This window comes from Melanerpes formicivorus, unplaced genomic scaffold, assembly GCF_026170545.1.
Source record: "Melanerpes formicivorus ecotype bairdi unplaced genomic scaffold, bMelFor1.0.p_v2 SCAF_6, whole genome shotgun sequence".
In the NCBI taxonomy this organism is placed as follows: domain Eukaryota; kingdom Metazoa; phylum Chordata; class Aves; order Piciformes; family Picidae; genus Melanerpes; species Melanerpes formicivorus.
The window spans coordinates 31,856,743-31,872,573 of record NW_027142358.1 but is presented as its reverse complement, the minus strand read 5'-3'; the positions used below and the strand labels follow the sequence as shown (position 1 = coordinate 31,872,573).

The 15,831-nt window shown below is 49.5% G+C and overlaps 1 protein-coding gene across 2 annotated transcripts in view; it reads left to right on the top strand.

The window, feature by feature from the left end:
• The window catches only part of MICU1 (mitochondrial calcium uptake 1), a 144,349-nt gene that overhangs the window by 56,452 nt on the left and 72,066 nt on the right, over nt 1–15,831 (top strand). For both annotated transcript variants that reach the window (XM_068140357.1, XM_068140356.1), the window contains exon 6: nt 6,808–6,851. In XM_068140357.1, the coding sequence (XP_067996458.1) occupies nt 6,808–6,851 (44 nt within the window). The remainder of the gene's footprint in view (nt 1–6,807; nt 6,852–15,831) is intronic.

Sequence of the window (15,831 nt, the reverse complement as noted above, 5' to 3'; positions counted from 1 at the left end):
CTCACCACAGGCTCACAGAATGTTAGGGGCTGGAAAGGACCTCTGGAGATTGAGTACAACCCCCTGCCAGAGCAGGAGCAGAGAGTCTAGCACAGGTTGCACAGGAATGCAGCCAGATGGGGCTTGCAAGTCTCCAGAGAAGGAGGCTCCAACACCTCTCTGGGCAGCCTGTTCTAGTGCCCTGTGACACTTACAGTGAAGTTCTTCCTCATGTTGAGGTGGAACCTCCTGTGCTGTACTTTATCTCCATTGCCTTTATGAAGGCAAGGTGAAGAACTTCCTAACATCTGATTTAAATCTCCCCTCCTCTATCTTGGATTCATCCCCCCAGTCCTATCACTCCCTGACACCCTCAAAAGTGCATCCCCAGCTTTCTTGTCGCTCCCTTCAGATACTGGAAGGCCACAAGTAGGTCTCCTGGGAGCCTTCTCTTCTCCACACTGAACAACCCCAAGTCTCTCAGTCTGTCTCCATAGCAGAGGAGCTCCAGCCCTCTGCTCATCCTCGTGGCCCTTCTCTGGAGATGTTTCAGCACCTCCAGATCCTTCCTGTAATAGAGGCTCCAGAACTGGACACAGCACTCCAGGTGGGGTCTCACCAGAGCAGAGGGGGAGGATCACCTCCTTTGACCTGCTGGCCACACTTCTCTTGATGCAACCCAGGAACCTCTTGCAAGAGAAAGAATCCATGTTTTATATCAAGTGCCAGGAAGGGAAAAGCAGATGATGAGTAAATGGCACCCAAACAATGTGGAAAACCTCACAAAGATCTAAACATTGGAAGGAGCTGAGAAGGTTTTTGTTTCTGTCAGTGGAAAGCTGCTGGCACCCCAGAGGTAATCAGGGTGGTTTCTCAATTGATCTCAACAGTGTTCTGGGCAGAATATCATCACTCTTCTGAAAGCTCCTCTCTGAGATATGTTTTCAAACTGCAGTCTATAATCTGCTGCCTGTGGCTGCCTTGCTGCACAGGATGACACAAATAGCTTAGTAATTGTTTAGGTATTTATGAAGTGTGGTAATTGGTTGGTGAATCTGGGGAATGTATGCTTTTGTTGATCAATGGAAACAGAACAAGGATTGGCCTTTAGATTGGATTAGGGCTGAAGAAGAGGAGCAGCAGGTTATTCTGTGGTTCTGCCTTTCCATGCACAATTCCTTCCCCATTAATTCATCCTCCCCAGCCCCAAAAGAAAGTAAGAAACACAGAGAATATGGTTCTCCTGTTGAATAGAATCACAGAATGGTTTGGCTTGGAAGGGACCTCTGAAGGTCATCTAGTCCAATCCCCCTGCAGCCAGCAGGGACATCCTCCACTAGATCAGGTTGCTCACAGCTTTGTAAAGCCTCCCCTTGGATAGCTCCAGGGATGAGGCCTCAACTACATCCCTGGGCAATCTGTTCCAGGGTTCCCCCAGCCTCATGGTGAAGAATTTGTTCCTAACATCCACAGGGCATTCTGGCCTGCATCAGGAACAGTGTGGCCAGCAGGAGCAGGGAGGGCATTCTGCCCCTGTACACTGCACTGGTTAGGCCACACCTTGAGTCCTGTGTCCAGTTCTGGGCCTCTCAGTTTAGGAAGGAGGTTGAGATGCTTAAAGGTGTCCAGAGAAGGGCAACAAAGTTGGTGAGGGGTCTGGAGCACAGCCCTGTGAGGAGAGACTGAGGGAGCTGGGGTTGCTTAGCCTGGAGAAGAGGAGGCTGAGGGGTGTCCTTATTGCTCTCTACAACTACCTTAGAGGAGGTTGTAGACAGGCAGAGGTTGGTCTCTTATCCCAGGCAGCCAGCACCAGAACAAGAGGACACAGTCTCAGGCTGCGGCAGGGGAGGTTTAGGCTGGAGGTTAGGAAGAAGTTCTACCCAGAGAGAGTGATTGCCCATTGGAATGGGCTGCCCAGGGAGGTGGTGGAGTCACCATCACTGGAGGTGTTCAGGAGGAGACTTGATAGGGTGCTTGGTGCCATGGGTTAGTTGATTAGGTGGTGCTGGATGATAGGTTGGACACAATGTTCTTGAGGGTCTCTTCCAACCTGCTTTATTCTATTCTATTCTTGGAGTGAGGAGCCCAAAACTGAGCACAGAACTCAAGCTGTGGCCTCTACCAGTCTATGTTTAAGAGTGCTTAGGTTTTTTTTCCATATGTATGTGCATATAATATATGTATATGAAAGAAAAGAATTGTTTGTTCTCCTTTTCTTGCTGCTCCTCTCCTTTCACAGATCGCATTGGGTTGGAAAGGGACTTTCAAAGGTCCTCTTGTCCAATGCCCATGCAGTCAGCAGGGACACCTCCAACTAGATCAGGCTGCCCAGGGCCACATGGAGTCTGATCTTGAATGTCTCCAGGGATGGAACCTGAACCACATCCCTGGGCAACCTGTTCTGGGATTTCACCTTCCTCATTGTGAAGAAGTTCCTCCTGATGTCCAACCCAAATCTACCCTACTCTAGCTTCAAATCACATCCTCAAACCACAGGACTTTCTAAACAGTCCCTCCTCAGCCTTCCTCTAGGTCCCCTGCAAATACTGAAATGTAGCTCTAAGGTCTCCCTGAAGCCTTCTCTTCTCCACACTGAACAAGCCCAAATCTTTCAACCTCTTCTTCTCTGATCACCTTTGTGGCCCTTCTCTGGACCCACTCCAGCAGCTCCATGTCTCTTGTTTTGGAGTCCCCAGAGCTGGAGTCCATGAGCAGAGTGGAGTTTAGGCCTTGAGCACAGCCCTATGAGGAGAGGCTGAGGGAGCTGGGATTGTTTAGCCTGGAGAAGAGGAGGCTCAGGGGAGACCTCATTGCCCTCTACAACTACCTGAAAGGTGCTTGTAGCCAGGAAGGGATTGGTCTCTTCTCCCAGGCAACCAGCACCAGAACAAGGGGACACAGTCTCAAGCTGTGCCAGGGGAGGTTTAGACTCGAGGTGAGGAGAAAGTTCTTCACCGAGTGAGTTGTTAGCCATTGGAATGTGCTGCCCAGGGAGGTGGTGGAGTCCCCATCCCTGGAGGTGTTCAAGAGGAGATTGGATGTGGCACTTGGTGCCATGGTCTAGTCATGAGGTCTGTGGTGACAGGTTGGACTCGATGATCCTCGAGGTCTCTTCCACCCTTAGTTACACTGTGATACTGTGGCAGCATCACCTCTCTTGACCTGCTGGCCATGCTGCTTTTGATGCAGCCCAGGATGTGATTGCTCTTCTGGGCTTTAAGTGCCCACTGCTGGCTCATGTCCAGCTTCTTGTTCACTGCTCCTTTTGGATGTCCTTTGAAACCTGTCTGCTTTCCCGATCCTGCTCTCCAGCTGAGGGGGTGGGGGGGAGTGTGCCATTAGGACATACTTTCCCTTGCTATTTTTAATCAGTGTCCTTTACTAGCTTTCTGTGAGCACGTGTGTGATGCTGGGCTGCCAGGGATCTGTCTTGCAGTGCTATTTCCTGACGTGGGAACAGGAGGTGTGACTGAGAAATGACTTTATTGTGACACATGGACATCAAGCTAAGCTCAGCTTAGCGGTCAGCAGCCAAATGGACGGTCAGGGGCAAGCTCCAGCCTGATAATGTGTCTCTGGGTGAAGAGGCACACTTGTCAAATGAATCCTGCCTCCCAATGTGGCAGCACTTGACTGTAGTGCTTTTATACCTCCAGCTTTGAGGTCAAAACTCCTCCTCAGAAGATGGAAGGTAGAAAATGCCTATGGTTATTCAATTTTCACTCCATTGTCAGCTGCCAAAAGCCCCATTGAGGATGTGCTTCCTGGCTTGAATATTCACACATCCAGAAAGCCCTCTGACAATTGTCTTGACCTTTGAAATTGGTGAGGGAGGAGTTTTAGCTGCTTTGGTTTCAAAAGGTTGAGGAGGTCACCCTGCAGTGATTAATAATCCATCCTCTGCACCATAACCAAGATGAACCTTTGCAGTGGACAGGAGGAGTTTTATTAACTCCCTGCACAAGCAGATGATCCACCAGCCATGGGAGAGCTTTGATTCATGGTTTTTGGTTGTGTTGGTGTTTTTCCACACATCCCCCCCCATCTTTTTTACTAATTTGAACTGAAATGAGGATCTGATCATTACCATAAAGAGTGGTAGGAAATGGAAGTGCTGCAGCTCTGCTGAGGGCATTTATGCTTCAGAGCACCAAAAATCTGCTCTGCAAGTTACTGGAAGTGCTCAGCTTGAGTTCTGCTCAATCTCTTCTCAGGGAGCATCTCCCTGACTTTGGATTGCAAAGCTCAGATAGTTAATCTTCCTGAATGTTTTTGTCCTCTTGCTTATGTGTGCATTCAGCAGCGTGTGTACAGCCTGCCGGGCGCTGCAGACTGGCTTGAGAGCTCTCTGCTTCGACTCTGCAAATGCTGGGCTGGGTTTTTTCCTCCCCCCTTTCCCTCAAGATAGGAAAAAAAACCTATTTGGTGATGGTATGAGAGATTGAATTTACTGGTATAAATAACCCTTCTCCCTGCCTTCCTCCCAAATGCCCTTCCAGCTAAAGTGCTTTCCTCCTTATGAATGCAGCTGCAGCTTTGCCTTTGAAATCTGGTTCAGGAGCAATTTTATGCTAAAGTATGAACAAGTGCTGTATTTATTTGGGGATATCTCTGTGAATTATATCAGCAGTTTTCCCATTTGTGAGGCCACTCAAAAGGTGTTATTTAAACCCAGTCAGTTTTATGAACATGCTTATCACAGAATCCCAGCAGATGGTAGGGACTGGGAAGGGCCCTCCAGAGATGATCCAGTCCAACCCTCCTGCTAAAGCAGGGTCACCCACAGTAGGTTGCCCAGGATTGTGTCCAGGGGGAAATCAAAGAGATTCTGGAGGGAAATCTCTCTAGAGAAGGAAACTCCATAACCTCTCTGGGCAGCCTGCTCCAAGGCTCCAGCACCCTCACAGCAAATTGTTTTTTCCTCATGTTCAGATGGAACCTCCTGGATTCCAGTTTGTGCCCATTGACCCTTGCCCTGTCACTGGGCAGCACTGAAAAGAGTCTGGCCCCATCCTCTTGCCCCCCACCCTTTGGCTCTTGCTAATCATTGATCAGATTCCCTCTCAGGCTGCTCTTCTCCAGGCTGAACAGCCTCAGGGCTCTCAGCCTTTCCCCCTCACAAAGATGCTCCAGGGCTCTCAGCATCTTTGTGGCCTGCTCTGAGCTCTCTCCAGCACTTCTTTGTCTCTCTTGAACTGGAGAGCTCAGAACTGGAGCACTGTACTCCAGATGTGGCCTTACTAGGGCAGAATAGAGAATCTTCCAGACTCTCCCTGCTGAATGCATCCCAGGAGGTCAGTTGCCTTCTTGACCATGAGAGCTTTGTTACTGGCTTATGGTTGTCCACCAGCACTCCCAGATCCTTCTCTGCAGAGCTGCTTTCCAGCAGGTCACTCCTTACCTGTACTTGTGCAGGGGGTTATTCCTCCCCAGGTGCTGGACTCTGTATTTGGCCTCTTGAACTTCATAAGGTTCCCCTCTGCCCAACTCTCTAGCCTGTCCAGGTCATGGCTGAAATATTTGCCCTGTAATGGTGAGGAAATCTTCCACTTTGGGGTGGGTATTTAATACTTTTGAGAGGTGCTGGGAGATGGAGCAAAACTAGAAATGGGTAGAGTCAGATTGGATGTTTAGGAAGAGATTTTTCCCCATGAGGGTGGTGAGACACTGGAACAGGTTTCCCAGGGAGGTGGCAGAGGCTCCATCCCTGCATGTTTTAAGGCCAGGCTGGATGTGGCTCTGAGCAGCATGATCCTAGTGTGAGGTGTCCCTGTGCATGTCAAGGAGGTTGGAACTAGATGATCCTTGAGGTCCCTTCTAACCCTGACAAGCCTATGTGCTCCTCTTGGCCCTGCTAGAAAGGGGTTTTCTCTTCTGCTGCCATGAGCTCATTGTATGTCCTGATCAAAATGCCAAGTTACAAATGCTCAGTGCAAAAAGAGTAAAAGAAAAGAATTCCCTCTGCCTGGGAGAAGAGACCAACCTCTGCCTGTCTACAGCCCCCTTTAAGGTAGTTGTAGAGAGCAGTAAGGTCTCCCCTGAGTCTCCTCCTCTCCAGGCTAAGCAGCCCCAGCTCCCTCAGCCTCTCCTCACAGGGCTGTGTTCCAAACCCCTCACCAACTTCATTGCCCTTCTCTGGACTCGTTCCAGCAAGTCAACCTCCTTCCTAAACTGAGGGGCCCAGAACTGGACACAGGACTCAAGGTGCGGCCTAACCAGTGCAGTGTACAGGGGCTAATGTTCCTGATGTGTAGCACTGAGGTTATTCAGACAATGTGTTTTCATCAGACTGAAGGACAGACAGACTGAAGGAGTTGGGGCTGTTCAGTCTGGAGAAGGGAAGGCTCTGAGGTGACCTCATTGTGGCCTGCCAGTATCTGAAGGGGGCTACAGGAAGGCTGGGGAAGGACTGCTCAGGATCTCAGGTAGTGATAGGACTAGGGGGAATGGAATGAAGCTGGAGGTGGGGAGATTCAGGCTAGATGTGAGGAGGAGGTTCTTCCCCATGAGAGTGGTGAAGCCCTGGAATGGGTTGTCCAGGGAGGTGGTTGGGGCCCTGTCCCTGGAGGTGTTTAAGGCCAGGCTGGGTGAGGCTCTGGCCAGGCTGATCTAGTGTGGGGTGTCCCTGCCCATGGCAGGGGGGTTGGAACTAGCTGATCCTTGTGGTCCCTTCCAACCCTGACTGATACTATCATCTGTACTCAAACAGAAAACCCAGGAAATGCTTGTTTTCACCCTCTAAGAACAGTATTTTGTTTTATTTTACGTTTTTGGAAGTATCTTTATTTGATTGTGAGGTTTTTTTTCTCCTCCTTCTTTCTCTTTCAGACCTGGGCCTGGATCAGTTCATCGTGAAGCGCTACGATGGGAAGGTGAGCACGTTCGGCTCTTCAGGCTCTGTTATTCAATTGCTTTCTTAAACCTGGGTGTTTAGTTGAAGGAACCATTGGAAGTATTCCCTCCTGAGGTGTTTTTTATTGTTTAGCTGCATTTTAGTGCTTTCTCCATAAGACAGAGTATTACTTTTTCTAAAGGGGTCTTATTTGCATGTTTACAGGCAACGTGTTTACCTCTTCCTTGGCAGGGCTGGAAATTCAAGGCTGTAATCACATTTCCTTTAGAAAGAATATGTTTGTTGGTTTTTTTTTAAAGGGATCTTATTTTCATGTTTACAGGCAGAATATTACCTCTTCTTTGGTAGGGCTGGAAGTTCAAGGCTGTAATAGCTGTTTCCTTGCTGTGTGTTTATGACTCTGAGATCCCCACCTTGCGCTGTGTCAGGGAGAACTCACTCGACCTTTCCCTTCCAGACTCACCTCCAGATTCCTAAAGGAAAGAATCCCCACTTGTCTTTTTATTTGCTTCCCACTCCCCTCCCATCCAACAGCCTTACTCCCTTTCCCCTTGAACCCTAGGTCCTTCCTACAGCAGTCCACAACTGTTCTGGATGTTTGTGCTGTCGTGATAGGTGTTGGTAAAATGCTGAGCATGCTCTGATCTAGTTTTGTCTGCCTGCATAAATGGAGCCATGCAGCATCCTACCTGTGATTGTGGAACTCAGAGACCCACTTTACCACACCATAAATCCCACTGGTATGGAGAAGCATGGTAAAAGCAGCTCTGGCCCTCTGCCTAGCAGCTCAGAGAGACTTCTTGATGGAGATAACTGCAGGTTGGTTAGCTTTCCCATCAAATCACCATGGGCACTTCAGCTTTTAGCAGTGTTTTCATTTCATCTGCATCATCTCAAAAGTCAAGCTTCTGTTTTCCCAGAGGTGGGGGAGGTCAGCATCTGATCCCTTCATTGCTAAGTGATGTTTCCAGAAAGTCTCACCACTGACACAACCACATCTCAGGCTTTATATAAACACGGCGTGGGCTGAGCGTGTGCCGTTCCTTGCCTTGTTTTGTGTTCAGCAGGGAAAGGGAAAGGCAGAAGGTGGTCAGATACCTGTGGGCCCTGTCACCAGTGGTGTACAAGTGTTCTGGTTACCCAGGCAGCAGAGCAACACTGTGCTTGCAAACAGGCAGTTGGGAGGGAGTATTTTGGCAGCTAGTTTTGATGCATATAACCACGAAGCATGTTGTGAACACTTGTTTTCCTCTTCCCTCTGCCACAAACCCACTGTCTGCTTCTCATGATTAAAAAAGCCCCCAACCAACCACCACCACCAAAGTACATACACTCCTTGCAAAATAGCAAATGGTGCTCCCTCTGGTTTCTGACAGTCTATTTTGCATCCCCTCACTTTCATCATTTTTTTTCTTGTCAAGCTATCACACTCATCCCCTAGGCTTTACATCAACAAGATTGGTTTGTAAGGAAGAAATACTGAAACCCACACTATTTTTTTTGGCTAATCATTCCTCTGCTCTCAAGCACTCTGCAGTCAGTCCCTGTCACACTGGGTGAAAGAACCAAAGGCAGTCCCTTGGAACTCAAACTTTCTGTTCCTTTGGCCCCTCAGCACTGAGGGCTTGAATTGGCAGCCAGTTTGGATGTGATGGAGGCAGTCAGTGTTATAGGCCACACCTTGAGTCCTGTGGCCAGCTCTGGGCCCCTCAGTTTAGGAAAGATGTTGAGTTGCTGGAACCTGTCCAGAGAAGGGCAACTGTACAGCCCCAACTCCTTCAGTCTGTCCTCATAGGAGAGGTGCTCCAGCCCTCTGATCATCCTCGTGGCCCTTCTCTGGACACGTTCCAGCACCTCCACATCCCTCTTGTAATAGGGGCTCCAGAACTGGACACAGTACTCCAGGTGGGGTCTCACCAGGGCTGAGTAGAGGGGGAGGATCACCTCCCTCGACCTGCTAGCCACACTTCTCCTGATGCAGCCCAGGATCTGCAGCCCGCAAAGCCAATCAGATCCTGGGCTGCATCAGGAGAAGTGTGGCTAGCAGGTCGAGGGAGGTGATCCTCCCCCTCTACTCAGCCCTGGTGAGACCCCACCTGGAGTACTGTGTCCAGTTCTGGAGCCCCTATTACAAGAGGGATGTGGAGGTGCTGGAACGTGTCCAGAGAAGGGCCACGAGGATGATCAGAGGGCTGGAGCACCTCTCCTATGAGGACAGACTGAAGGAGTTGGGGCTGTACAGTCTGCAGAAGAGAAGGCTCCGAGGTGACCTAATTGTCGCCTTCCAGTATCTGAAGGGGGCCTACAGGAAGGCAGGGGAAGGACTTCTCAGGATATCAGGTAGTGATAGGACTAGGGGGAATGGAATGAAGCTGGAGGTGGGGAGATTCAGGCTAGATGTGAGGAGGAGGTTCTTCACCATGAGAGTGGTGAAACCCTGGAATGGGTTGTCCAGGGAGGTGGTCGAGGCCCCGTCCCTGGGGGTGTTTAAGAGCAGGCTGGATGAGGCTCTGTCCAGCCTGATCTAGTGTGGGGTGTCCCTGCCCATGGCAGGGGGGTTGGAACTAGATGATCCTTGTGGTCCCTTCCAACCCTGAATGAAACTATGAAACTATGAAACAAAACTGGGGAGGAGTCTGGAGCACAGCCCTGTGAGGAGAGGCTGGGGGAGCTGGGGTGTTGCTTAGCCTGCAGAAGAGGAGGCTCAGGGGAGACCTTCTTGCTGTCTGGAGGTCCCTGAAGGGAGGTTGTAGCCAGGAGGGGGTTGGTCTCTTCTCCTAGGCAAGCAGCACCAGAACAAGAGGACACAGTCTCAAGCTGCGCCAGGGGAGGTTTAGGATGATTGCTAGGGAGAATTTCTTCCCAGGAAGAGAGATTGGCCATTGGAATGGACTGCCCAGGGAGGTAGTGGAGTCCCCATCCCTGGAGGTATCACAGTATAACTAAGGTTGGAAGAGACCTCGAGGATCATAGAGTCCAACCTATGTGTTTAGGAAGAGCCTGGATGGGGTGCTTGGTGCCATGGTTTAGTTGATTAGATGGTGCTGGGTGATAGGTTGGACTTGATGATCTCAAAGGTCTCTTCCAACCTGGTTTATTCTATTCTATAGGGGTGTTGAAAAGCCATGGCTGATGTTGGAGGTACCATGCCTGACCAATGGTCTTAGAATCTTGCATTCAGAATCACAGGATGTTAGGGGTTGGAAGAGTGGTTAAACTCTGTGCTGGCAGAAGTGTAGAGAACAGATAGCCTTTGCCTTTTGCACTATGCACCTTTTCTTCTGACCTGTAGCAGAATGAAATTGGTTTCTATCTAAGTTACAGCTGTTGATGCTGCACTTGGATGTCTGTGTGCTGTAGTTTGGGGTAGTCTGAAAGTCAGGCAGCAGAATTAAGGTACTGCAATGGACTTTTTATTGTTGTCTTCTCCTGGGACCTATTTTTTTCCACAGTCTAATAACACCCTAGAAGCAGTTTGCTCTGTTGCAAATGAAGAAATAGAGGTTCTGGTTTGCTTGGCTGGCTGCTTAAAGACACCTTGGGACTGGCTAAATCTGGTTGTGGCTGTTAGGGCAGCAATAACGTCCAGGTGAGAGGATAATTCGGGGAGAGTGTAAAATAAGTGGGCCTTGGCTCTGCCTTGGTAATGAAAGAAGCTGGCAGTAGACTGACCTGTCTGAGAGCATCTTGTTCTCATTTTATTGCTTGCTTTGGGCTTCAGTTTAAGAAGCAATACTGTCTTCAACTGAGCACCAACTGAGGCTCTGCAGAGGTGACCTCACTTGTTTGAGCTCTGCTTCCATAGTAGACCCTGAAGGATAAAAGCCTCTTGCATTTTTACCCCCTTGACTAGTTCCCCCTACCTGGGTCTTTATTCTAGTCCTGGGGCCTCAAAGCATCCTTTACCTGGAGATGACCCTCAAAGCTTTGCCTGTGTGTGTTGGTGGAGCTGAAGAGCTCAGGCAGAAGGGTAGGAGGTCCATTGTTCCCCTAAGCATCCTTACAGGTGTCTTGCAGAGGTAATGAGACTGGTGGTGCAGGCTCACAAAGTAGCAGGGCTGCTCACTGGAAATTTCCTCTTCATTTTTAAGGTGAAAGGAGTATTTTGAGCAGTCAGACACAGCAAGCTGTGGTACTGGAAAGTACTGATGATCTGCAGGCTAGATCCTGGCTGAAGAGTGGAAAAGTGAATTCATTTGAGTTTCAATACCTGAAGGCTAGGGAAGAACTGTTTAGAATGACAAGGGGCAGTGGTTTGAAACTGGAGCAGGGTAGATTTAGGTTGGACATCAGGAGGAAGCTCTTCACAATGAGGATGGTGAAATACTGAAAGAGGCTGCTCAGGGATGTGACTGATGCTCCACCCCTGGAGACATTCAGGACCAGACTCCATGTGGCCCTGGGCAGCCTGCTCCATTTGGAGGTGTCCCTAGTGACTGCACAGGGGTTGAACAAGATGACCTTTGAGGGTCCCTTCCAACCCAATGCAAGCTGAATCTGAGAGTTCCCAGCAAAGCTGTGTACCCAGGCTTGCATGCAGGTAATTATTTAGGAGATGTCAGAATCACCAAATTAACCAGGTTGGAAAAAGGGCTTTGAGATCATAGAGTCCAACCTATCACCCAGCACCATCTCATCAACTAAACCATGGCACCAAGTGCCTCATCCAGTCTTATTTTAAACACTTGCAGGGCTGGTGACTCCACCACCTCCCTGGGCAGCCCATTCCCATGGCCAATCTCTCTGTCTGGGAAGAACTTCTTCCTAACATCCAGGAAGATATCCAGTTTAAAAGAGTAGAACCAGCTGCGCAGTCAGTCGCCTTTTGATCACGTATTCCAGGGCAGGGTTTGAAGTATCAGTGGGGATTTTGAGGGTGTATGTGTGAGATGGAAGTGCTCCAGCATTAGGAAGCAGATGCAGGAGCTGCTCTTTCCACAGAAGCAGTTTTAGTTACGTAAAGCTGCCTGTCAGAGCAGCGAACTGGCTGGCGTGTGGCGAGCGGCACCGGTCTTGCCGGGAGAATTTGTGGAGTGATGTTGCCTCTGTGCTGTCATTGTGTCAGGCTTCTGAAGCATCTTCCTGTGCATGTGATTGAACTCCTTGGTGAGAAGACAATAACCACTTATTCCCCCCCCCCAGCCTCTTCCTGCACTTCCTTATACCTGAAACAGGCTGCCCAGGGGGGTTGCAGAGTTCCCCTCTCTGGAGATACTCAAAACCTGCCTGGATGCATTCCAGTGTGATCCTGCTCTGGCAGGGGGGTTGTCCCAGGGAGGTGGTGGAGTCACCATCACTGGAAGTGTTTAAAAAGAGACTGGATGAGGCCCTTTGTGCCATGGTTGAGTTGATCAGATGGTGTTGGGTGATAGGTTGGACTCCATGATCTCAAAGGTCTCTTCCAACCTGGCTAATTCTGCATTCTGACTGCATGACCTTTGAGGTCCCTTCCAACCCCTAACATTGTGTGATTCCTAGTGATACTTTGTCAAGTTGATGAAGAGGGAGGTAAATATTAGTGCCTTATTAATGGCAACAGTGCTGTTGTAATTTAAGCCTAAATGGTTTTTCTTCACTCATTGCAAGACCAAAAACCCTGGAAGTGTTCATCCTGGAAAGCCTCTTGGTCAGATCTGTTTGCCAGCAGGGACTCATACTTTCCTTTGACCTGCTGCTGAGCTGCTTATGTAGGGAGGCAACTCTGGCCCTGGTTCTCTTTTTGTCTGAGTGTGGTGGTTTCTTCCCCAGGGAAGCAAGCTCTGGAAAGTAGAGGAAAAGAGGCCTTGATTACTATTCATTCAGAGTAGAAGGAAAATTGATCACTGGTCTAAACATGTCAGTGTGCTCATCAGCCTGAAGTAAAGGCTGATGTGAAAACAGCCACAATCTAAATTGGATATGAGGAAACATTTCTTTACTGAAGAGGCATTGGAACAGGCTGCCCAGGGAGGTGATGGAGATGTTCCATCCCTGGAGATGTTCAGAAAATGCATAGGTGTGGCACTTGGGGACCTAAGTTACTGCTCATGGTGGTGTTGGGTTGATGGTTGGACTTGATCTTAGAGATCTTTGCCCCTGCACTCAGCACTGGTTAGGTCATACCTTGAGTACTGTGTCCAGTTCTGGGCCCCTCAGTTTAAGAAGGACATTGAGACTCCTGAACGTGTCCAGAGAAGGGCAACAAGGCTGGGGAGAGGCCTTGAGCACAGCCCTGTGAGGAGAGGCTGAGGGAGCTGGGGTTGCTTAGCCTGGGGAAGAGGAGGCTCAGGGGAGACCTCATTGCTCTTTACAACTCCCTGAAGGGAGGCTGTAACCAGGTGGGGGTTGGTCTCTCCTCTCTAGCAACCAGCACCAGAACAAGAGGGCACAGTCCTCTGCATCAGGGGAAGTTTAGGCTTCAGGTGAGGATAAAGTTCTTCACTGAGAGAGTTGTTAGCTGTTGGAATGTGCTGTCCAAGGAGGTCACTGGAGTCACCATCTCTGGAGGTATTCCAGAGGGAATTGGATGTGCCACTTGGTGCCATGGTTTAGTAGCCATGAGGTGTTGGGTGACAGGTTGGACTTGATGATCTTTGAGGTCTCTTCCAACCTTATTGATTCTATGATGCCGTATCCACCCTGCTCAGAGCAAAACCACACCCTGTCATCTGCATCCTTTCCTGTAGTCCCCATCCTGCTGAGCCTGTGCAGGGGAGCTCCCAGATGTCCCACAGCTGAGCTTTCAGTGGTGCAGCTGTGGGGAAAGGTGTGAGCAGAGGCAGGTAAGGGCTGTGGTAGGTGCACGCCATAGGTCTGTCCTTGTGCAGCTGGACGCTCACACTGAAGGTAAGGTGTAGTGCTTTTAAGACACCTCCAACCTGTTGAGGAAAGAAATACCCACCCTAGATGGCTTGTTAGTTTAATGTAGCATACACTTGACTTGCTCCTTTTGTCCCCCTGTGGGGAAAATACCTTGCTACTGTTCCATAGGAACAAAAGTGCTCCATAGGAACAAAAGCCTTGGAGCTACCAGCAACAGCTTCACCCTCCTGCTGCCACTGCTGCAGTAAGTCATTACAGAGGCTTTCAGTGCCCTCTAATTAAATTTATGAATTAAATATTTCCTGCCAGCCTTTGTAGTTCCAGCTGTAGATGTTTGGGGATGCTGTGGAGTAATGCAGAGCCAAGTGCAGAATGAGGGGAAAAAGGAAAGTACTTTGGATGGCTTCTGTAAAGGCCACCAAAACATCTGAAATCCACTCCCAGGGGATAAGGCATCCTTGCCTCATGGCCCAGCACGATGATTAGCTTGAACTACACTCATCTGCCAAGGCTCTGTGACTGGAGATGTGTGTCCACCAAAAAAGAGTTGCTGGGAGTTGGCTCAGTGGGAAGATTCCTTGCCAGATGATTTAAAGAGCATCTTGGGAACAGAGCAGCCTGAAACACTGTCCTCAGGCCTGATCATCTTGGAAAGGACTGGAGGGCAGATGGACCACCTTTTTTCTGGTGGATTTTGCTGCCAGCTTTGAAAGAAGCAAGGGAAAGAGCCTCTATTTATTAGCCTGTGATTCTGGAGTCCTTTGCTTTGTGTATGAACTAAGGCTGGAGCTTGAGACTTTCCCCAGAGTGGTGTATGTCTTGAGCTTGCAGCAAGTGAGACAAGCTCAAAGCCCTGCTGGCATTCAAGAGCCAAACACTGGATCAGAGCTCTGAGCTGCTGTGGTGTTTTAAGTGGCTGTGAAGCCTTCATGCAAAAGGATGCAACTCTAAATGCTCCCTTAACAAAAGCAAGCTATTGCAGTTCAGTAAATAACAGTGTAAAGTGCCCCTAAATTTGATTTACTGAGCCTGTTAACCAAGGAGGATGCTCAGCACTTCCTCTAGCTTAGATGCAGTGAGCACAGGTGAGAAGTCCTCTAAATCTAACTCTATGAGGTCTTGCTGGTATCTGTTGTAAGGGTGTTTGAAATTAGTGAGTCCCCAGTGTCAGCAGTTGGAGCTGTTCAGTCCAGGTTATGGCTCGCTTGGAGATGTCTTGAAGTATTCATCTGGCCTGGTCCACAATCCTTGTAAAATGTCAGGGTCCAGTTTCAGAGTGCCAGATGCTAAATTCCTCCACTTTCTGACCTCAGTGCAGGTGGTTGCACAATAACCAGAAGGCATCTTCTGACATAGGTAATAACTTTCCACTTGTCTGGATGAAAGTTCCTCTGCTGTCTCCAGAAGCATGGTAACAACCTGGTGGGAGCTCATTCTGGCCTGTGACCCTTTCAGCAGGCAATCAGAGATGCAGTTCACTGCAGACAACCAGCAAACCTGAGCCAAGTCCACATGATTTTGCTCTTCCTGACTTCCTTTGCTGACATCTCCATCGACATGTGTGGGTTTCTTTTCTTGCTAGCTGTCTCCTCCCAGCCCAGCCTGGCCCTCCCATCTGCTTTGGTTAGCAGTTTTGAGTTACTTTTGTGTTCCTCACCGCTTTTTTCCCTGTGTGCTGGGACCTGTGTGGACACTGAACTGCTTCTTGATATCATTTCATCAGAGAAAATGCTTCTAACTCTTACTCTGTGCTGGGTTAGGAACTGGCTGGAGGCTGAGCCCAGAGAGTGGTGGTGAATGGTGCCACAGCCAGCTGGAGGCCAGGCACCAGTGGTGTGCCCCAGGGATCAGTGCTGGGCCCTGTGCTCTTTAACATCTTCATTGATGATCTGGATGAGGGGATTGAGTCAGTCATCAGCAAGTTTGCAGATGACACCAAGTTAGGAGCAGATGTTGGTCAGTTAGAGGGCAGAAGGGCTCTGCAGTGGGACCTTGCCAGGCTGGACAGATGGGCAGAGGCCAACAGGATGGCATTCAACAAGTCCAAGTGCCAGGGGCTGCACTTTGGCCACAGCAACCCCAGGCAGAGCTACAGGCTGGGGTCAGAGTGGCTGAGAGCAGCCAGGCAGAGAGGGACCTGGGAGTGCTGATTGACAGCTGCCTAAACATGAGCCAGCAGTGTGCCCAGGCAGCCAAGA